The sequence below is a fragment of the Mauremys reevesii genome, linkage group 3 (assembly GCF_016161935.1).
Source record: "Mauremys reevesii isolate NIE-2019 linkage group 3, ASM1616193v1, whole genome shotgun sequence".
In the NCBI taxonomy this organism is placed as follows: domain Eukaryota; kingdom Metazoa; phylum Chordata; order Testudines; family Geoemydidae; genus Mauremys; species Mauremys reevesii.
In genome coordinates, this window is record NC_052625.1 from 204,750,064 (window position 1) to 204,772,292 (window position 22,229).

Here is a 22,229-nt window from a genome sequence, read left to right on the forward strand (position 1 = left end):
TACTAAAGGGGGAAATGGGAACAGGGGATAGGAACAGAAACAGGGACACAGACAAGGCTCTGTGGTGTCAGAGCTGGGAAGGGGGACACTAAGGAAGGAAACTGGAATCATGCTTGCTGGAAGTTCACCCCAATAAACACCAAATTGTTTGCGCCTTTGGACTTCGGGTATTGTTGCTCTCTGTTCATGCAAGAAGGACCACGGAAGTAAGAGGGTGAAGGAATAAGCCCCCTAAACAGCTGGTGTCCTCCACAGTCCTATGACAAAGTGGCCAGCTACCCCCATTGCAAAGTATGCACCAAGGTCATATGCATCCTACCCACTCCCAGGGCCAGTCCTACATGAGGAACAGGCGGCCTCCAATCAAAGCCAAGGACAAGGGCTGGGAGGACCTGTGTGCTCGGAGAAGACACGCGCGGTCACTGACACAGAACACCAGGAGCAAGCAGCATAGGTTCCAGGTGACAGACCCACCTCAGCAGCAGACAAGCTCCTGCCACAGAACCACCATGAGAACAAGTGGCTGTGTGATCGGAAAGGCTCAGAGGTGGCAAACACCGGAGACGAACAGGAACAGACTAATCTCATCTCAGAGGGTCCAACTTGCCTCCCCCAACCTCCACCCTACAGTACTTCTACAGGGTTCATTAAGCATCTGCATGATACTTTATTTGCACTGAACACCCAAAAAAGCCTGAAGCTGTAACAGCAGCTCCTGGAATCAGCACATACAGACCCCCTCAGGTGACAGCAATACTGACTTTTCGTATCCCCAAATCGTGTCATTTTACACAGCACAGTAAATAAAATTCAACCTCTTACTTGCACTCTTCTGTGCCATCTCATATCCAGTTCTGCCACTGACTCACCTGTTTGACTCACCTTGGACAAGTATGCGCCTCGGTTTCCCCATCTGTATAATGATACAAACCTACCTTCCTCACAGGGGTGTCTGAGGACTAATTAGTTAATGTCTGCAAAGTGCTTTGAACATGTGACGTGCTACGGAAATGCTATCACCATCTACATTATTATCGATCCCGTTCATGCATCGCACATGCTTTAGAAGGCGGCCCTGAGACACGAAGGACGTTAGAGCAGGGGACTGAGCTCCAGGACTCCTGCGTTCTAGTCCCAGCTCCACCACCAAGTCACCGTGCCTCAGTTTCCCTGCCTGTACAACAGACAACACGCCTCTACCTGCTGCTGCACAGAGGGTTGGGAGCATTCTGTGGTGCTTGGAGCAGGCGGCTAGCAGCCAGGTGTTCGGGCAACAGGACAGCTGAGAACCAGGCGTGGGCTCCCCCTTCCTCCCTCTGAAGGGAGAGCAGCTACAGGGTGACCCTGCCTTGCTCATACTCCTGTGTTCTCCCCTCCCGGTCAGTCCCTCCCTCCAGGAGAGAGCAGCCACTCCTCCAAGAACCGTCCCTGATGCTCTGGTTCTGCCCCTCCCGTCCGACCAGCTTCCCAGCGCCCGCGCTCTTCAAACGTAGCCACGCAGGAGCTGCAATCCCGGTTGTCCTCGATAGAGGGCTCCCGCTGCCCTTGCCCCAGCTCCGCACCCCACAGACGGCAGACACACAATGCTATTAGGCGGTCCTTATCTCAGTTCTCCCGTGGCGCTGCCAGGCCCGGTCCGCTCCCGTCCGAGAGGCTGCTCTGTCCTGCTGCAGGCGTGGGGGCGGGGATCACGGCTGCACGTTTCTTTCTTTGCCTGCAATAAATGGCAAGTCTGTGTGCTGGTCTCAGAGGAATGGGAGGTACTAGATCGAAGCACACACTGACCCCTCTCCACCTCTGCCCCCCACCAGCCAGGTATGGCCAATTCCTGGGACCCTCCTTCCTTCACCAGCCTTGCTCAATGCTCCCCAGGACGCTTGGAACCTCCTCCCCGTCTGGATCCCCTGGCACCATCTTCTCCCAAACGCTTCTCCCCCAGCTCACGCTGTCTGTCCCCCCCGCCACCCCTCGGGCCCCTGCATCCACTCGCAGGGCTGCCCGTAAATTACACAGCACGGTTTCTGGTGATTTGCAAGACCCACCCACCCCTCGTAACACTTTAACACCAACACAACGACACGGAATTAATGCACTGGGGCCGGGTGGGTCCTTACGTCATTTATACACAGCCCCACAACTTTCCGGTGCGCTGACACCAGCCTTCTCCCCCACGGCTCTGCACAGATAGGGACTCCCCATCTCAGCTCACCCCGTGCCCCTCCGGCTTCTCCTTCACGTCCTGTCTCCTTGGCCGCCTCCTCCCCCTCCTGGCTTCGCATCTATTTTATGCCAACCCCACGGGTGTGGGATGGTCCCGCCCACGTGGCAGGCACCCTCCCTGGACTGCTCCAAGTCCCTGCACAAAACCCACTTCTCCTGGTCTCCTCTCCAGACTGACTGGAGTGCGCCGGGGGAGGGCGGTGTCCCCCAGCCCTGTGTTAGCTCGGTAAGGCCCCACCTCGCAGCTACCTCTCCGTACATCTCCGCACGCAGGAGGGGGTTGGGAACAATCACACGGCTCATGGGAGACACCGTCACTCAGCCGGGCACCCCAGAGAATGCACCAGCGCATCGGGATAACACGGGCCTCACACACAGAGCCAGCCCAGCCAGGGCCACCCGACCCAGCACTGCAGGCAGGGGAACCTAGCGAGCAGCCCCCGAATGCAAGAACTGCCCTGCTGTTTAGCTTCACTGCTTTACAAAGCACCCAACGGAGCTGACTGCGGAGACAGGCGGTGACACTGCTGTCTGCATCGTAGGTGTAGCTGTGTCGGGCCCAGGGTCTGAGCGACACCGTGACGCTGCTCCCCCTCCCCCGCCTCGTCTCTTTATAAAAAGGCCACGTTTTGAGTCGGATGCAGAGCGGCTGTAGCTCGGCTGAGAGATCCAAGGTGGGGGAGGTATTATCTTATACTGGCGAGGGAGACACGCTGAGAGCTGCACAGGGCTCTTCCAGGCTGTATTTAGTTTATCTGCATTTTAAGGGTCCCTGACATCTGGCTTGGCTGGTCCGGGCCCACGAGAGGGAAAAAGGCCCCTCTCACACCCAGTAGCAGATTTACCATGGCGCCACACCCACACTCCAGGGGGGCCCCGGCCAGGCCCACTCTTCTCCGCCCTCGCTCTCTCCTGCGGGGGCAGAAGCTTGGTGCTGCTGGCACTGAGGCTCCTGCTGCAGCAGGGCCGCCCAGCTCCCCCTCCCCTGCTTTTCCCAGCTGTTTGCCGCGAGCACAGCATGGCCACTGGGGAGAGGCGGCGGAGAAGAGGCGGGGCGGGGCCTTGGGGAAGGGGGTGGAATGAACATACCTACTCTGACTGCAGAGCCGCGCAGCCCGGCTGAAAACAAGGTGCTGCTCAGCTCCCTGGACTCTGCAGCTGGACACGACCTTCTGGGTCCTCGTGCTGGTTGAGCTCCCTTCCTGTGCTGGGAGCCACCCTTCACCTTGTGTAACAGTGAGTGCCCGGGGTGGGGCAGGCGGGGCAGGGGGACAGAGGCCGTGGGGAAGGAAGGGGCTGGGATGGAGTGGTGGGCATGGGATGGGGAAGAGAAGGGGATAGGGCAGGGATCAGCAACCTTCCGCACGCGGCCTGGCAGGATAAGCCCCTTGGCAGGCTGGGCCGGTTTGTTTACCTGCCGCGTCCACAGGTTCGGCCTATCGCGGCTCCCACTGGCCGCGGTTCGCCGCTCCAGGCCAATGGGGGGGCTACAAGAAGCAGGGGGGGCCGAGGGATGTGCTGGCCTCGGCTTCTCGCAGCCCCCATTGGAGGCGATCGGCCGAACCTGCGGACGCAGCAAGTAAACAAACCGGCCCGGCCCACCAGGGGGCTTACCCTGGTGGGCTGCGTGCCGAAGGCTGCCGATCCCTGGGATAGGGGAAACGGGGGCCCAGCATGCGGATCCCCTTGGCAGCAGCTGGGGCTCCCCTGTTAAGCAGGCCCATCAAACCCTCACCCTGACAACCCCCACCTCCCTGTATCTGTACCGCCCCGATGAGCCCCTGACACCCTGCCCACTTAGCCCCAACCACCTATACCCCAGACCCCCACCCCTGCACCCAGACTCCCCTCCCACCCCACTGAGCCCCAACCACCTACACCCAGACCCCACCCCTGCACCCAGACTCCTCCCACCCCACTGAGCCCCAACCACCTACACCCAGACCCCACCCCTGCACCCAGACTCCCCTCCCACCCCACTGAGCTCCAACCACTTTCACTTGGTCCCCCCTGCAGACTCATTGCCTCTGCACCTGGCAGCTCCCTGTGCGTCCAGATCCCCCATGGAGCTGCCTGCACCCAGACTGCCCCCCACAGAACCCTCTTACCCCCACCTGGATCCCCCCACACTAAGTCCCTGCTGCTGGACTGAGCCTCCCTGCCCACACCTGGTACACCTGGCGCAAAAGGGGCAGGGCCCCAGGGTGTTTCTGGGGCAGGCCCGGCCCTTGTGCTCTGTCAGGGTCCGGTTCAGCCTCACTGCCAAGTCCCTGTCCCAGAGGGGTGGGGAGGCTGCAGGGTGATCTCCCACCTCCAGGCAGCCAGTGGCCTGTGCTCCCCACTGCCAGGGTGGAGATTCCACATTTATTTATTGTTTAAAAAAAAAAATCTGAATTTTAAAATATCATACACAGAGTTTGATGCAGAATCCCCTCCGGAACATGGGGCGCTGTACAGCTGTGATGGTGGGACTGTGAAGGGGAGGCCGGACAGTAGGGGCTCTGTGGGGGGGGAGGGAGCTGGGTGGGGGTATGGTGTGCAGGGTGCTGTGCAGTTGTGGTGGGAGGCCAGCGGGAGGGGTCTCTGGGCAGGGGTGCTGGGCATGGGGATCTGCAGGGGAAGTCTCTGGACGAGGGGGCGCTGGTATAAGGGCAGGGAACTGGGCAGGGGGGCAGTGTGCAAGGGGCACGCTGGCAGCGCAGGGCTAGACGGGCCAGTGTGCGTCTAGCAGTTGTGGGTTTGTAAACAGGGCCCTTGTGCTGGGCTGAGTGGGGCCAGTCCCGCTGCGCCTCACTGCCTCAACCGGCCCCTCGCTCTGCGGCTCGCCCCCCATCACATGCCCTATTTCCCCAATGGGGGCCTACAAACATTTGGCACCGGGCCCACAAAAAGTTAATCCGGCCCTGCTCACACTCCCCTGTCCTCCCCACCAGGCCCCTCTGCAGTAGCCCAGCCCACCCCACCGGCCCCTGGCCATGGTGCTGAAGAGCAAGCAAAGAGCTGGACGTGACAGGCTGGGGAACTGCCCTGCTCAGGCTGGGGAGAAGGGTCCCGTCCCTGGCTAATCACTGCCCATGGCCGGCCCCATCACCAGGCCTCATGCAACACTCAGTTCCCCCCTAAAGACTCACTTCTTCCTTCCTTTGGGCTCCCCAGCAGGTCCCATCTGTCCTGGTCGCATTGTAAGCTCTCAGGACAGGGCCTCGGGCGTCTGGGTCTTCTTCCGGGTCAGACTCGACACCTGTTCTTAAAAAAACAAAAGCCACTGCACAAGCTGTTCCCAATTCCCCTCGGTCCTAATAGAGTCTGGGAGGGAAACTGACCAATGATTCTGAGACTGTCTCCAAATCTCTGCAGCAAAAGGACAGAGAGGCACAAAGCCAGGGGATCTGATCAGGACTGGGGTGGAGGGGGGGACACAACAAGCCCCCCAGCGACAGAACCACACCCTGGACCCATCATGCCGTGTGCTGAACAACCCCCGACCAATCCTTTGTCCATTGCAATCCTTCCTCCCCACCCTCCATCTGCAGACGGCAAACTCTTAGGGGCCAGGACTGCATGGGATGCTGGCACACCAGGTGCCCGCTGACGCCAAGGCCCCTTGGCCTCACGGAAATGCAGAGCTGGAACCCAGCCTGGCTCCCCTGTGCGTTAGCACTGCTAAAATAGGTATTAGGGTGGTAACAATGTGGTTAGTGTTTCTGAAATGCTTGTGAGCTGCTGCCTGCATTGATCTCGCTGATGGTCTCTGTATCCCAATGCTGTAAGGGAATATTTATGGGTTTGCTCTAGAACTATGAGCCCCCCGATCAGGAGAGAAGCATTCCCAAGTGTGAAGTGCTAGCTTACCACAAGAGGTGTCATCTCTTCTCCACCACAAGAAGGCCACAGACACCACACAAGCCGCTGTGGACCATCAGTGGACCTAGGACTTTCTTGATTGCTCCCTCCACACCGACGAAGAGGAGACCTGCACAAACACTTGTCCCATCAGCGTGAGCTCTGGGGGGAAGGGAATAAAAATCCATGTCAAGAAGAAATTGTCACCCTTACGCTGCAGGACTTCAGGCAACAGGTAAGACTTCTAAGCAGAAGCAAGAAGTCCCTGTCTGTTGACCTTGGATTAGCCCCAAAGGCCATAAAAAGTCATACTCCGTCAGACCAGCAGTCCATCCAGCCCAGCATCCTGTCCTCTGACAGTGGCCAATGCCAGGTGCCCCAGAGGGAATGAACAGAACAGGGAATCATCAAGTGATCCATCTCCTGTCACCCATTCCCAGCTTCTGGCAAACAGAGGCTAGGGACACCATCCCTGCCCATCCCGGCTAATAGCCATTGATGGACCTGTCCTCCATGAACTTATCTAGTTCTTTTTTGAACCCTGTTATGGTCTTGGCCTTCACAACATCACCTGGCAAAGCGTTCCACAGGTTGACTGCATGTTGTGTGAAGAATGACCTGAATATTGTTGTGATTCTTGATGTAAGAAAACGTCTATCACAAAAGCAGGCTCACCTGGGTGGCATGACAGACCCGATTCCCATGGGGACTGTCTGGGACTCCATGGTTATGCTGTCATAGGGCTCCAGGAGCTCACACTTGACACTTGGTTGGTGAAATCTAAGTACAGAAAAACACAGCCAGTTTGGGGTTTGTGCCTGGGTTCATTGCAGTCTGCTCTGAGGTTGGCACTCAAGTCCCAAAGCTCTAGACAGCTTGACACTGTATTTTTATGGCAGTGCCAGGCACAATGACATATGGTTATATTGGAATTGGAAAAGGTTCAGAAAAGGGCAATAAAAATGATTAGGGGCATGGAACGGCTGCCGTATGAGAAGAGATTAATAAGACTGGGACTTTTCAGCTTGGAAAAGAGACGGCTAAGGGGGGAAATATGATTGAGGTCTATACAATCATGACTGGTGTGGAGAAAGTAGATAAGGAAGTGTTATTTACTCCTTCTCATAACACAAGAACTAGGGGTCACCCAATAAAATTAATAGGCAGCAGGTTTAAAGCAAACAAAATAATGTACTCCTTCACACAACGCAGGTTACCTCTTCTGTTCACTCCCTCTGGGGCACCTGGCATCGGCCACTGTCAGTAGACAGGATACTGGGCTAGATGGACCTTTGGTCTGACCCAGGACGGCCGTTCTTATGTTAACATCTGAAGGTTCTCCTGGAATAGAAAGGGGCAGTAATTGTAAAAAGAGAGACAAGATGGGGCAAGTAACTTTTATTGGACCAACTTCTGTTCATGGAAGCGACAAGCGCCACAGAGCTCCTCCGGTCTGGAGAAAAGAGGCGATTTAAATTACACTTTCCAGGGCACCTGTCATGCCTTTAACTTGTTTTGCAGGCAGCACAGAACATGCTTTGGGCATTCAGAGATAGAATGCAAAGTCAGAATCCTGGCAATGAGCTTTTCCAAAGCAAAGTGCAAACTGTACCTGATCTACCCTCACTTCCTAGGTAAAGAGGGGAAGGGGGGGGTTGGCCAGTGGGGAAACTGAGGCACGGGGCACAAGCGACATGAATGAATGAATTAGATTAAAATGTATTGGCAAAAGGATTAGTAGAGGCAGCCAGGCTCAGCAGTGCCACAGTACAGATCTGGAAAGTCAGCCTTGCGATCTTTGCCTCATCTCTTGGTCCACCCACAGTGCTTCCAAGCCGACACTCAGGACCAGAGATTGTTCAATGGTCCTTTTGCAGCCATCTGTGCACAGACCTCCTTGGAGTCTGTATTCTGGAGTTAAAAGCAATGCCAGGAGACCTCGCTGAGCCCTGCATGCTGTCTCTGGAAATTTAATACACACAATCAGGGCTTTTAAGCTACTATGACACCCACCATGGCACTCAGGAGAGAGTCCAGGAGCAAAACTGGGCATGCAGCCTAGACTCACGATGGGATTCAAACTCCCCTTAAAGCTCCAAGAGAACCAGCATCTCAGAAGCAGATTGTTCTGCATCAGCCCCTCTTCTCTCACCTGCCCTGGTCACCATCCCGATTCACGGCAGCAGACACCACCACCAGCAGGTCTCACATCACAATAATCCAAGGTGGCACTGATACCACCCGCCCCCCCCAGCGGCCCAAGGCCTGCCCAGCTCCTAACACGCAGAACCCCAGGCCTGTTCTGTGCAGAGCTCCTCGCCCCACAATTGTTCCCAGCTGAATTTCAAAGCCTCTGATCTATACAGGAAGCACGAGCCAAACTCCCCCTGCCTACAAGCCACTCTCATAACAGACACCTGCCTGCAAAATCCTAAGGGCCCACTTGAAACCCCGTCTGCATACCAGGCTAACCCCTGTGCTGAGCTATCTGTCCCAACTCATGCTGAGTGCAAACACTCCCATTTCCTTCCCCGGACCTGGAGAAGAGCTGTCTGTGGTCCAACACCTTGGACCTTCCTCCAACAGAACTTGGTCCATAAAAGATAACAGCTGAGCTCACCACCTTGACACTCCCATAACGGGTGGGAGAGACCAGAGCCAATTGTTCAGACAGGAATTCCAGCCTCCTTTAATTTCCAGGTTGCAGAAAGACTGGGCTCCTTTCATTAAAGGACCAGGGGCTTTTTAGATCCCTCAACCACCCTCTTTTCTTTTCCCCACTTATTTTAAACATCAACAACTATAACAATTCTTTGACTTACATGTACACACTCATTCCTGGCTGGTTTCCAAAGACCCACCAGCAGAGTGGACAAAAATCTAGGTTTAAAACAAGAAATCCGATTTTTATTTCATTTGGATTTTTGTATTTACATTAAATACACCTGTTTTAAATTATAAAATTAAATTTAAATTAAAAATACACCTGTTTTAAAAATACACCCCCTTTGAAATTATGGCACCTTCCGTTAAGGCCTGAACTTACTACAGTCTAGTCAAATCACTGACATTAAATTAAACACATGAACATTAAGCAGTATAGGGTTTGCTCCTGAATTTCTAGAGAAAGTGAAATCACTGAACTGGTGGAAGTTACTGTCTGAGCACCTGGAACTAAGAGTTTGGTGATGTGCTAAACCCCAACTTTTGACAGCAGTTGCCTCTTCTGCAAGTGCAAAGAGAATATTTTCTTCATTTTAGTTTATTCAACAAGGGAAGTTCAATGACTGGTTCATTCAAAGTTAAGAAGCTGACTGGGGAGTTGTTTTCCTCTTCCAATCCATGACTAAAAACTAGCTGTGGGAGGATGAGAAAAAGAACTGCTAGTTCTGAAATCTGGAAGCACAAGACAACCAGAAACAATTCAACTCACTAACTAAAGAGAATATTCTTTTCTTTAATAGATCGGTTAGTTTTAAATGAGAAACATGTTTTAATCTTCTCTCTCTCTCTCTCATCTGTCCAGCACATTTGAGGTAGTTTTATTCAACTAATAAGACCAAATATCATTTACATGCTGGTTTTACACATTTTTAATTGAATTCCAATTTCCATCAAAATAGAGCTTGAAACAAACCCAAATAATAAAATCATCATCTAGTAACTCAGAAATGCAGCATTCATCATTTTCCCAATAGAATAACAAATAAAACATTGTGAATCGAATAAATGCAAGTTAAGCTTTGCAATTACTTAAATAAATGTGTACAGATACAGTGGTTAGCAAAAAACCAGCAGAACGGCTCTAGTTCACTGCAAATCAACATGTTTTAAGGGTGCATCAAATGTGTCTTTAGGAAAAATAACTAAAACGCCGAACGCAAAGCAAGATTTAAACCAGTGATTTGAACCAGAGGCTCCCGCTTGCTGATTTAAACCACCCTCAGACCTGGCGCTGTCTTTGGCTCGGATTTAAAGTCAATTCACCCGGGACAGGGGCCTGCACGGCCACGTGGCCAAGCGCTTGCGGGGGCGTGGGCTGATTTCGGGGGCGCTCAGCTCCTCGCTCGGGGGCTCTGAGGTGACGAGCTGGGCACTAGCCCCCCCCCTGCCCGGAAATGGCACGTGCCCAGCACAATTGCAGCGATGCCGGAGCCCTTTGGGGAGGGTTAAATCTTCGATTCACTGGGGCAAAAACTGCCCCCGAAGCGCCGGGTGCCCCCGGATTCACCGCAACCAGCCCCCCCCCGGGCTCGGCTGTGCACGGTGCGGGCTCGCGCTGCTTCCCCCCCCGCGCGCTCTTTGCAGCGGGGGGTCCAATGCCCACAACCCCCCCCCGGAAACCGCCGGCTGCCGCCCCCCCCAAACGCTGCAGCGTGGGGGGGCTGTTTAGGGGGGGCGGGGGCTCTCCCGGGTACCGGGGCCGAGCCGGGCTCCGCGCGAGCGCAGGTTCAAAGCTCCTGTCGGGGTCCGTCCCCCCCCCACCTACCTCGCCCGGCCTGGGCTGCCCGGGGCACCGCACGGGGCGTTCGCGGGGCTCCGTCCCGGGGCTGCGGGGAGCCCGACCTCCTCCTCCGCCGGCCATTCCACCAGGGCAATTTCCCCGGGGCTGCGCGGCCCCTGCTCCCGCCCCTTCCCCGGGGAAAGGGCGGGGCAACCGGCTGCCCCAGCCCAGGGTTTGCACTGCAGCAGGGAGCGGGAGTCTGGGCTGCTGCAGACAACGCGTCCAGCCTTGCACGGCTGTGCAAAGCGCCCGCCCGCCCCCGTGCAATGCCAGCCTCCACCCGTGCACCGCCCCCGTGCAATGCCGGCCAGCCTCCACCCGTGCACGGTCCCTCCATAGCCCCCGTGCAATGCCACACAGCCTCTGTTCCCTGTCCGCACTGCTCCTCCACATCCCACCAATGCCAGACAGCCTCTGCTCGTGCAATGCCTCTCCACAGCCCCTGTGCAATGCTAGGCACCCTCTACTCGTGCACCACCCCTCCACAGCCCCTCTGCTCGTGCATTGCCCCTCCACAGCCCCCGTGCAATGCCAGACAGCTTCCACCTGTGCACCGCCCCTCCATGGCCCCCGTGCAATGCCAGCCAGCTTCCACCTGTGCACCACCCCTCCATGGCCCCCGTGCAATGCCAGCCAGCTTCCACCTGTGCACCGCCACGGCCCCCGTGCAATGCCAGACAGCTTCCACCTGTGCACCGCCCCTCCACGGCCCCCGTGCAATGTCAGAAGCAGCAAAGAATGCAATGTCAGAATGCAATGTCAGACACCCTCTGCTCATGCACAGCCCTCGTGCAATGCCACACAGCCTCTGTCTGTGCCTCCCCTCCCCCATGCAATGCTCCCCAGCGTCGGTCCGTACATTGCCCGTCCACGGCCCCCGTGCCATGCCAGCTTCTGTCCATGCACTGCCCCGTCACTGACCATACAACGCCCGAGATGCCCGCGCCTCACCTCCCCCAGGAAATAGCAGCACCCCATGGGGAGACTGCACTAGACACAGTCAGACTCACCTGAACGGCCGCAGAACCCGGCAGCTTTGCAAAGCAGCAAGTGTTAGCGCAGTTCCCAGGACAAGCAGCAGGGGCCGCACTTCTCCTACTGCAGGGAGCCCTCGCACCGGGCTGGACCCTGTTTGCACCGGCCTCCGGCCAGCCCTGGGCAGAGCGGGGCCACCGCAGTTAGTTGATTGCAGGAGAAGAGGCATCTGGTTTGCAGCTCTGCTCAGAGCAGCTGCAATGAGTTCTATGTTCAGCCCCTGGCTGCACATGGATTTTCATCCAGAGCTCTCAGAGCACTTCACAAAGGAGGTCAGGATCATTATTCCCATTATACATATGGGGAAACTGAGGCACGGAGAATGGAACTCCATGCCCAAGGTCAGCCGGCAGGTCAGGGTGGGAGCCAGGAACAGTCATAGGGTTGCCAACCCTTCTGGATTGGCGGGAGTCTCCCAGAATCGGCCTCTATCTCCCAGATTTTAGTAGGTTGCTAAAAGTCCTGGGGGTAAGGCAAGCGCCCTACCCGCTCTGGCTCAGAACGGCTCCCGGAAGCGAGTGGCACATCCCTCTGGTTCCTAGGCATAGGGCAGCCAGGGAGCTCCATGTGCTGACCCCGCACCAAGCACCGACTCCACAGCTCCTATTGGCCGGGAACCACAGCCAATGGGAGCTGTGGGAGCAGTGCCTGCAGTCAGGGGCAGCGCACAAAGCCCCCATGGCCACCCCTGAGCCTACAAGCCGGCCGGTCTCTTCCAGGAGCGCCACCCAGCCAGAGCCTGCACCCCTTACCCCCTCCCACACCCTCTACCCCAGCCCTGAGCCCCCTCCTGCACCCAAACTCCCTCCCAGAGCCCAAACCCCCTCCTGCACCCCACCCCCCCTCCCGTCCCCAGCCTCCTGCCCCAGCCCAGTGAAAGGGAGGGAGGGAGGGGAAGAGGGAGCGACTGAGGAAGCCGGGGATGAGGCCTCAGAGAAGGCGCAGGGGTGGGGCAAGGGTGTTCGGGGATGGGCGGTTAGACAGTTGGCAACCCTAGGAACAGAGCCCAGGTGCTCCGTCGCCCATTGCTCTGTGCACTAGGCCCCACTGCTCAGCTCTGTTCCCTGGTTTGCGCCAGCTGCTCCTTCCACAGAGCGGGTGGCTGGTTATGGGGCAGGGTCCCGGTCTATTCACCCTCTGCACCAGAACACCGCAGCTCCCCTCTGCTCCTCGACTCAGAGCCACGCCCTGCCCCTGCCCTCGGGGGAGCAGAAGTGACCACAGCTGTTGGCAGATACTGGCAGCCAGGGAGCGAGCCGGGCTCCACCTTTCGGGGATGCTTGCTGCTGCTGCACCCGTGTGTTACCTAGTTAACATACAACCACGAACTTCAGCATAAAATATTGGGCTTCAATGCCAGTGGCCGGGAAAATCTGGCCAAGAGGGAGGCTGGGAGCAGGGTATCAGCGCCCCTCCCAAGGGACATGGTTCTCCTTCCCCCCAGGCCAGGCCCAGCTCCCATTCAGGGGGCTCTCTGTGGAGTCAGTAACTCCATGGTGTTGAGATGAGTTCCTGTCTGCATCCTATAGAACTTGCCCATACTGGTATTGCCCTGGCCTCTTCTTTTGTCATTCAGTGTTGTACGCATTCTAAGGCAATATGCATTTCCTCACCTTTTGGGGGCGAAGCCAGACTTTAAGGCACCTGCTCCCCTACATGGTGTTAACTTCGCTTGTGCCAATCAGAAACAAACACAAACAGGTTTTGGGCCCCGTCCCCTATGACACTTCTATGATGTCATAGTGGGTACTTTATGGCCTGCCTGCCATGTGCAGGCAGGGAGAGGAGAAAGAAAAACGAATCCTGTGTATCCTGTGTACACCCGTAACCGAGCCTGATCACCTCGAAGCCTCTCTCTCCGCTCACGTGTTTCAAACAGAGTTTCTACGTTTGCCGGTCGTTATGCGTTGGTTTGTATTTGTAAGTATCAGTTATTACTAAATGCTGCATCTTTGTTTATAAATATTGTTAGTAGATATTTTAGTCATTGTGTGTTTTAAGTTTCATTAATTCTATTAGCTAATCATACGCTGCTCCCTTACCCCTTGTAATTATCCCCAATAAAACTTTTAAATTGATTAAGTTTAGAGTGTGTGTGTGTGTGTGCGTGCGCAGTTTGCTTGCACACTCCACACTCTCCTTGCATCCCTTACCAATATAGTCTGTTGCCACATGCAGCCTGGTAAATAACAGGCCTGCATTTTCTTTTGCCCCTGCTCAGCTCCCATTCAGGGGGCTCTCTGTGGAGTCAGTAACTCCATGGCAGCCCCGCTCTGACTATCAGGGCAGAACCCCAAACTGGGCTAGTCAAATGGGAAGCCAGTGCAGAGGGGAGTGCCAGGGCCAGGAGGGTGGAAGAGGAAAGGATCCCAAGCTGGGAGCAGGGTAGAAAAAGCAGCACAGGGCAGCAGTAGAGTGAAGGCCTTTGGGCTAAGACCCAGTTCACCATCAGTTGATCACTTGCAGCTCTGATTACTGCAAGCCCAATTACTGCTGCTGCTTAGGGGACCTGTTTGAAACTCAGCAAACCAGGGCAGTCAGGTCTGTTCCCCAGCAAGGCTCTTGTTCCCAGAGGGGAGGAGGTGACCCCTGCTTTGCAAGGAGGGTGAAGGAAAATCCAGCTGGCGGATTCATTCTCCTCGGGTGTCGTGTGTGTGATGAGAAGAGAATGAATTTGCCTCATACACGGGGAATGTCAAAGCAGCAGCATAACTAGGTTGCTAGTGCGACAACTCAAGACTCCTGGATTCTGCTCTCATCCTTGCCAGAGACTTGCTGTGACCACTTGGGCAAGTCCCTTAACTCTGCAGTTCAGTCTCCCCCCACCATAGAGGGATAAATATCTTCACCATACATGGGTGTTTCAAGAACCTTTAATTGTCATCTAACATCAGCTAGCTGGACAAGACTCCAGTTCTTCAGCTAAGTTCTGGGAGGTTGGGGGAATTTGAGTGCAATTGACTTTGGAACTGCAGGATTTTATAGCAGCTGGACTGCACTGGAACGAGGGTTCATAAAGTGCTTTGCACCCTTTTATCACCTTTGAGGCTCTCCGAAGTGTGATGTTTCAGTGCACTTGCTGGAGACATGCATAAAGCGCCCACCTTCTGAATGGGCCCATTCGATTGCATATGCCACAAGTCAACATCATTAGTTGGGAGAATGCAACACTTTCTTCCATCTTGGCAGAGCTCTGTGGAATTGTTTCGGGGTGTGTGTGTGTCTTGGGACCATGGGGGGGGATGTTAGGTTAATTGACAGCTGGTTCCTTTGGTCACTTACCAGTGAGTGCAGGCACTGAGATGTACACCTGGGAACGTCCGCCAGCTGTTTGATGTTGTGCCGGCTCCAACAAAGCGTATCCCGTTGAGGAGGTGTGATCTGACCCAACCAGACCGAACAACCCTCAAGTCAATTCTAGAGCTAAAAGGATGAGACTGCCCCTCTCAAAGGCAACTGGACAACGGGTTCTACTGAAACCTTCAGCAAAAACAGACAATGAGAAAACCGCTAAAAGGTTTGGAAAATTTTATTCTTTACTGAAGTTTCATTTTCAATATTTTTTTTTACAATAAATATTTATCAGCAATAGCCTTTAACAGATTGGCATTCAAATCCACTGCAGTACTCTAAGCTCCCAACAGAGAGAGACATGGTTTGGTAGAACTCTGCATTGACAAGACAATATATAGTTATACTGTATTTTCCTGTTTAAATAAAGCTCTGTACAATCAGTTTGCTTAGCGGTGACTGGTCCCGGCCAGGCTATGGGCAGGATGTGACAGGATGTGCTTGCAGACCCACTCACGGCAGTGAAATGACAAGCAGAGGCTCTCAGAGCTGTGATACCAGGCCACAGTCACTCAGGGCCAGGCTCAGGGAACACAATGGGTCCACGTTACAGTTACTTGCCACGGAAGCTTTTGTTTCTGTAGGTAGAAGGGGAAGTGTTGTCTTGGGGGTTACTTCCCCCCTTAGCGCAAAGAGTGAAGGGAGCAGGAGCAGGCAGTTGTATGCTAAGAGTCAATTAAGATGCCCCCTTCTTACTCAACAGACCTGCACTTAAGTGACAAGTCCCAATGAAAGTCAGATACTTTGGAAAATCCCACCCACAACTACTAGCATGAGCCTTTTCTGCTCCAACACCATTAGCCCTGCAGAGCCCGAACGAGGAGGGTTCTGCTCTGCTTTGCCATCCGTGGTATGGGCGTAACTGAGGGTAGGGTGTGGCCTGCACAGTCTCCATTGCTGGGGATGATACGTGAGCCGAGGAGAGCCCAGCTCGACTCTCAGAGTGCAGGCTGGATGAGCAGGGCAGGCAGTTAGAAGACCCGTTTGATCTGGAAGCCTGGGAGATACAAACACAGAGCCCACAACGTCATTGTTACAGAGGCACCTTCCCGAGCATTCTCAGCTCGGGCCTCCCGCACGCCTGCCCCCAAAGCGCACCGTTCGGTTGAGTCGGCTCTGCACTCAGTTAAGGGCTTCCCTGGCAGGGGATGCTGTGTCAGAAGGAACTCCTTGCTGCCCAAAAAGCATGTCACCCTGGACCAGTCTGACCAGCTGTCAAGTAATAAGAAATAGGTCCTGGTAGAATGGAGCGAATGAGGCAGATTTATATCTGGGAATGAGACCATTGCTCCAACCCACAATTAACTGGTTAGTAACAACTAGCACTACCTATTAATAGATCTTTATTCCTGGAGCATGTTCCATAAGACGCCGTGATGGTGGCTAACCAAGGTACAGCTTTCCTCTGGGACGCGGGTCTGCTAAGAACGTGCTGCTATGTGATACCTCCCTGTTCTGTTAGGTTTTTCGCTGCTGCCGTAAGACAGAAAACAGGCGACACTGACCAGTCCAGCTGCACTGTAGGATTTTTCCGATTTAATCAAGACCTCGTTCAGCAGCGAAGAGATTAAACAAACGTCTGTTGCAGCCACGTTCCAAGTCAGCAGACACAAAACGCTGTCTCCGCAGCCCTGGCCTGCCGCCACCTCCAATACAATGCTGCGAGGTAGACTGGGGACGTAAGGCAAACAAGGTACTAGCAAAGGCTTCCCTTGGCTACTACGACCCTTGCCCAGTTTGCCGTCCGTCCGCATTTCAGCAAAGCACCAACGAGGTCGAAGACAGCCCAGCTGATCTCAACCCACAGCCCAAGACGCCCCCAGCGAGTGGCACACCACCTGTGACAGAGAAAGGTTCTCCCGTGGCTTTCAGCAGGCAGATGATTTACCATCATCCCAGTAATGCAGCACAAGGAAAGAGGAGCCGGTCTCCTTTACAAATAAACCGAATCACCTAAATTCAAGTTGTTGGGTTTTTATGCCACTGTTAACACACCATTAGCTATAACCACAAGAGCTTCCCAGCTGTTCAAGTGACTTGCATAGCAAGCGGCTGCGCTGAGTGCATCTTTGAAGGACAAGTCAACACTACGAGGCTACATCGGCACAGCTACACGGATGCAGCTGAGCCGCTGTAGCGTGTCTGGTGAAGCCCTGCTATGCTGACGGGAGAGTGTCTCCTGCCGACCTAGTGCCAGTGTGGTCAGCGCTCAAGTCGATGTCACTTGTGTTGCTCATGTGTGTGTCTTTTTCACACCCCTGAGCACTGTAAGTTACATCAACTTACGCAGTAGCGCAGACCAGCCCTCAGCGGGTAGGAAAATTCAGCTGGGCCACAGCTTCCAAAAAAGCAACATTTATTTGTAAAGATCCAGCAAATCAGATCTGTCACTTTGGAAAGTCACAACAGGCCAAAACATTCTGCTAAGGTTTAGGAGCCCAGGTAGAAGACACCAGATTTTTAGAGGCCAGTTCTAGTTAGGAACTTAAGTATGGACTGTAGGAGCCTAACTTTAGAAACCCAAGATCTGAATATTTTTGCTGTAGTGACCAAGAAAACCCCAAGCTGCATGAACACATTAGTCATCCATTTAAAAAGAGCCGTGAGCTTCAGTATTGGCTGATTCCCCATCGGTACCCGAGATCAGGCCGCAAGCATGATAAATTCACCACACAGGGCACAGCAGGCCAGGTACAATCTCAACACTGCAGTTCCTGCTTTTCTTATTGTTTGTACCCAATGGACCAACTGCAACAGAAATGCTTGTGAGGGATGCTAACTTGGACCACAATGGCTACTTTCATTAACATACCAGTGACTTCAGAGAGCTCTTAAACCCGCATGCATGTGCCCCAGCTAAATGCCTGTCCCATGAGCCAGATTTTACAGGCACGAGGTTGAACACGGGGGTCGGCAGAAGACGTTGCATGGGGGGGAGGGGGCTGCAGGTCTTGGGGCAAAGTGCAAGTCTGCGTTACACACACTCAGGAAGCCTCAGCATGGAAATGAAGCTGCGCGCGTAACGAACCGTTTTTCCGAGCGGAAGAAGCCACGCGATGGCATTTGTGTCTGCTCCCAAGGCTCCCAACACTCACTTCAACCAAAGACCCCTAATCGCAGGAACGCAAGGGGTCAAAGTGTCTTCATCAAGCCACTGGCTTATTTTCACAGTGCTCCGGCTAGTCTCTAGCACAGGAACGGGAGCAGGACGATGTTATGGCAACTGGCTTGTGGAGATTTAACGACTAACCAAGACAAGACATGGAACAGTCCATTTTGAAGCCACCTGCTTACGTACACTACCTGCCTTGGGCACATTGCCAGCCTAGAGGTGTTCTTCCCCAATACTCAGCTCCGCCTGCTGATATTCCAGGCTGAGGTACAATTTACAGCACTGAGGCATCAGCTGGGGAGCATTTTTAAGGATCATAAAAGCAGCTGTGCAGCTCACTCAGGGCAAGGCAGAGGTCTCAAGAATTAAGGACACAAAACAAGTAGCTCTTTTACATGGGCAGAGAAACACAAGGGCTCAGAGTGCCTCTCAAATATGCAGAAGGGGCATTCTAAGCATGGGCAAATATGCTCCTGAGTCAGAGCATCATTCCTTCCAAACAGCACGGCACCGGAAAGGAACGCACACCTCTATGAAGGAAGAGGCCAGGGTGAGGAAACAGAATTTCCACCTTCATGTCTCCTCCTTACCCAGTATTTCAGAGGCCAGAACAATGGCCAAATCCAACCCTTCACTAGAGAACGAGTTATTTTTAAAGACCAAATTAGGAGAAAACACCAGTTTTCTTTAAAAATAAACCAACCCAAAAGATCTGCTCCCCCCCGCACACACTTTTGGTGAGGTGGCTGGAATTTTGTCCGTTTCTGATCAAACATTTCATTCCCCAGAATCCATGACATCAAGCATGTCAGTCACTAAATTCAGATAAAAACTGCGTGAATGAAAACGGTTTATTGTGTTGGGGGGCAGAACGTGCCCAGGGAGCAGAATCGGACAGGTAAGAGAGCTCATCCTGCCCTCATCTGCCTGAGCTCGAGCAGCATTCAAACTTGTTTCTAGCATAATTTGATTATAGATGTTTTGCTAGCAACAACATGCAATAAGTTAAGGCACCAAATTCCATGACTCCCCAAAGATACGCCTGTGTACGTAAAAGGTTTTGAGACATCCTGCCTTAAGAACATGTCAGTAAAATGCATGAAGGCGTTTAGATTGCAAGCCCTGCTCTAGCTGCCAACCTCCACACAACTGAGTGTGGGTTTTTCAGGGTATGTTTCCATGCACTGCCCAAAGGAATAGTTCCATGAACTCCACAGCCAGAGGAACAGTGACTTGGGAACCGAGCAGATAGGATCTCACAATGTAAACGCCACCCCAATCTGAACACAGCAGTGCTGCTGGAGGAGCGGGGATAGGGCGGAGAAATGGGACATGCCATAAAAGGAAAGGCATAACACATTTAGCTTCCTGCTTGGGACCCAGACATTTCTTAACGTGACTAGTCAAGGGGAACTGGCCCAAGTATTCCATGATCCATCAGCATGCAAACGGGAAACCCAACCTCAGCAACATGTCACGGCCGCAAAGGCGGGTTGTGCAGTAGGAGAACGTTCCACAGAAAGTTAAACTGTGTGTCCCATTTTCAACATCTGGTTTCAAATTCTTAATGTTTCTTGTGCAACTATCATTTAAGTTAATTTGCCCATAATTATATATTTAATTCAACAGTTACGAGTTTCAAAAATTGAAGCACAGCCCAATTCCTCTGTACACTTAAGCTTTTTCTGTACAATGTCAGTAATATATATATGAGAGAGTAAGCTACTTATTTCATAAGCTCTGAGGGGGAATAAAAGGTTTTTTCCTCTCCCAGATTAACACCTTCCTCCAGTTCCTGATGTACAGTCATGACACATTAACAAAACAACTACAACGTGTTTAGTCCAATCACCCCCACAGCCAAAAAACAAGATGGGAAACACCTAGAGATGGAAGCAGTAATGGTATTTTCCCGCTTGAAATTAAATTCTCCCCTTGTGTCTTGCAGGGTGTCCCTCTATCCATCAGCTATGATCTTGTACAGGACACCCCAGTGAGAATTCAAGTTCAAATTAAAACCAACCTATTTACAATAAATGCTGTGAACTGGCTTCTGGACGTTCTGTTTTGTATAACTTGCATGACAATGATTTACATTTACAAAAGAAAAGCGTTAAATAATAATGACAGTTAAGTTTTCCTAGAGCAGGAGATTTTTCACCCAGGGAAGGAATACACCATGACCAAGCTACTCCCCAGGTATGAATGAATTTGTTCCCACAATACATTATATGAACATTCGTTGTGCTTGCCCACTTCCGAGTGCAGCCTGTCCAGAGCCTGGGTTTAGGCTACCCTCTTCATTCAAGCACAAATATTCATTAAATACAATGAACAGAAAAGAAAATCAGCACTCAGTCTTCACCACCACTCAATTAAATGAATTACAAAAAATAAAACCACTGAACGCTACCGGCTTAGCAGATGGTAAACAGAAAGCTATCGCTGGATGAGATGTGTGGCCTAGCCATCAGGACAGGTGGGACCTAAATTAAATGGTAATTAAAAAAAAAAATCACCCCTACTTTTCCCCAAATAAAATATCCACAAGTGTACGTGCATGTCAGCGGCTGTAAGAACTAGTCAGGTGTTTTTCCAAGCAGTGGGTTTGCCACAGTGCAGTTATCTGGAGCTGTGATACTGCGTATACAGAGATGGTCCCACCCTTCCCGGGGACGTGCACACAAATTGCAGTGCATACAGCAAGTCTGAAATGGGACAAGCTCCATGTAGCATGTAACGACTCCCCTTCCCCCTGCAAGCCAACCCTCTGATATTAAACGAGGTTGTACTGATTTATCAGAAGGGAGAATTTGGCCATGTGCTATTTTAGCTCTTGCAGGTGGTAATAAGCCACCCTCCACCCCAAAATAACCATTCCTGCTAAGAGCTCAAGTTCCCTTCATGGGCTCGTGATTAAAGAACACATGTGGCCAGTGTATGGTTAACAAGAATACTGTCAAGATATGGTCCCAGTTACCCAAAGCTGGAAAAACAGGGGAGGGGGCGTCATGGGGGAGAAGGGGAAGCTGCCGTAACCACTTAGGCAAACCCCTCAATTCCCAAGTCGTCCTAGCGGAAGATCATTTGAAGCTTCTAAACAAACATTCTGCATGAATGGCCGTGTGCGCGCACATGCTGGGGAACTGCTCCCTAGACTAGCATCAAGGGACAAAGACCCTGTCAGATGACCTAACACTAGACAGCCGCGTTCGTGACTCATGTGCCTTCGTGTACGACGAGGACGTTCCTCACTGGCCCTGCAGCTCAAACGTCTCCGTTACAGATGTCTTGAGGCCATTGCTACTAACTCAGCTGCCAGGTTATTTTGGGTGACCGTGCGTTCTGAGTGATGCCATCCACGTTCCCAAGCCAGCTCTACCCAAACAGAGTTAGGGCTTGAGGACGTTTGGCTAATCTAATATACAGGAATAACTGGAAAGGCTACTCCCCTTGCCTGGTTTCACCATAGGGCGGTGCGTGTTTTCTCAATGGCAGTCGGGGGTCTAGCCCTGGTGCTGAGCCCCCGCTGCCCCAGTGTCTGTCCAGAAGATGGATGTAGGTCTGTGGTGATGGTTGAAGTGCAAGCTATTTGCAGCAGTTATTTACAGTACTTGTGCAGACTGCAGGCTGATTTTCTCTTCTTCCCCTTCTAGTCAATCCGTACTGGGCTTCTTTAGCGAGAAAGGTCGGATGTTGAAATGTTTGCTCAGCTGGCTTACCTGGGGTGGGTGGAGAGGAGAAAGAAAAGTTAAATGAGAGCAGTACATCAGCCAACATGCCTTCCACCTCAGCCTCAAACAAGCAAGGGGACTTGACTGGAGCAGCTCAGTACGCCTCAAGAGTCAGGCCCAGGGCTGCAGTGAATTGGCAGAGCGCTGTATGTATGGGAAGGATGCGTAGCCCCTGCCCATACTACGCGCAGCCCCAGCCAGGGCTGTTAGTCACTCCTTTACAGAAGCCCTTAAGGGTACATCTGCACTGCAATAGAACACCCCAGGCTGGCCAGGCAGCTGACTCTGGCTTGCCGGGGCTGGGCTGTAAAACTGTGGTGTAGACAGCTGGGCTCATGTTGTAGCCTGGGCTCTTGGACCCCATGAAGGGGGGAGGGTCTCCGAGACGCTGAACATCTGCACTGCAATTTTATAGCCCCACAGGCCAAGC

At 53.1% G+C, this 22,229-nt stretch overlaps 1 protein-coding gene and 2 long non-coding RNA genes across 3 annotated transcripts in view; 1 reads left to right on the plus strand and 2 right to left on the minus strand.

The window, feature by feature from the left end:
* Positions 1–1,300: 1,300 nt before the first annotated feature.
* On the minus strand, positions 1,301–6,844 carry LOC120402096. The gene is made up of 4 exons (XR_005596975.1): positions 6,739–6,844; positions 6,073–6,225; positions 5,352–5,461; positions 1,301–1,714 (listed from the first exon to the last, which is right to left on the minus strand). It is a non-coding gene; the product is annotated as an uncharacterized LOC120402096 (long non-coding RNA).
* Positions 6,845–14,893: 8,049 nt separating this feature from the next.
* Positions 14,894–20,115, plus strand: LOC120401317. The gene is made up of 2 exons (XR_005596374.1): positions 14,894–15,119; positions 20,014–20,115. It is a non-coding gene; the product is annotated as an uncharacterized LOC120401317 (long non-coding RNA).
* Positions 15,114–22,229, minus strand: part of SELENOI (selenoprotein I) — a 63,173-nt gene continuing 56,057 nt past the window's right edge. The window contains exon 10 of the mRNA XM_039531123.1: positions 15,114–21,787. Within this exon, the coding sequence (XP_039387057.1) occupies positions 21,671–21,787 (117 nt within the window). The 3' untranslated portion in view covers positions 15,114–21,670. The remainder of the gene's footprint in view (positions 21,788–22,229) is intronic.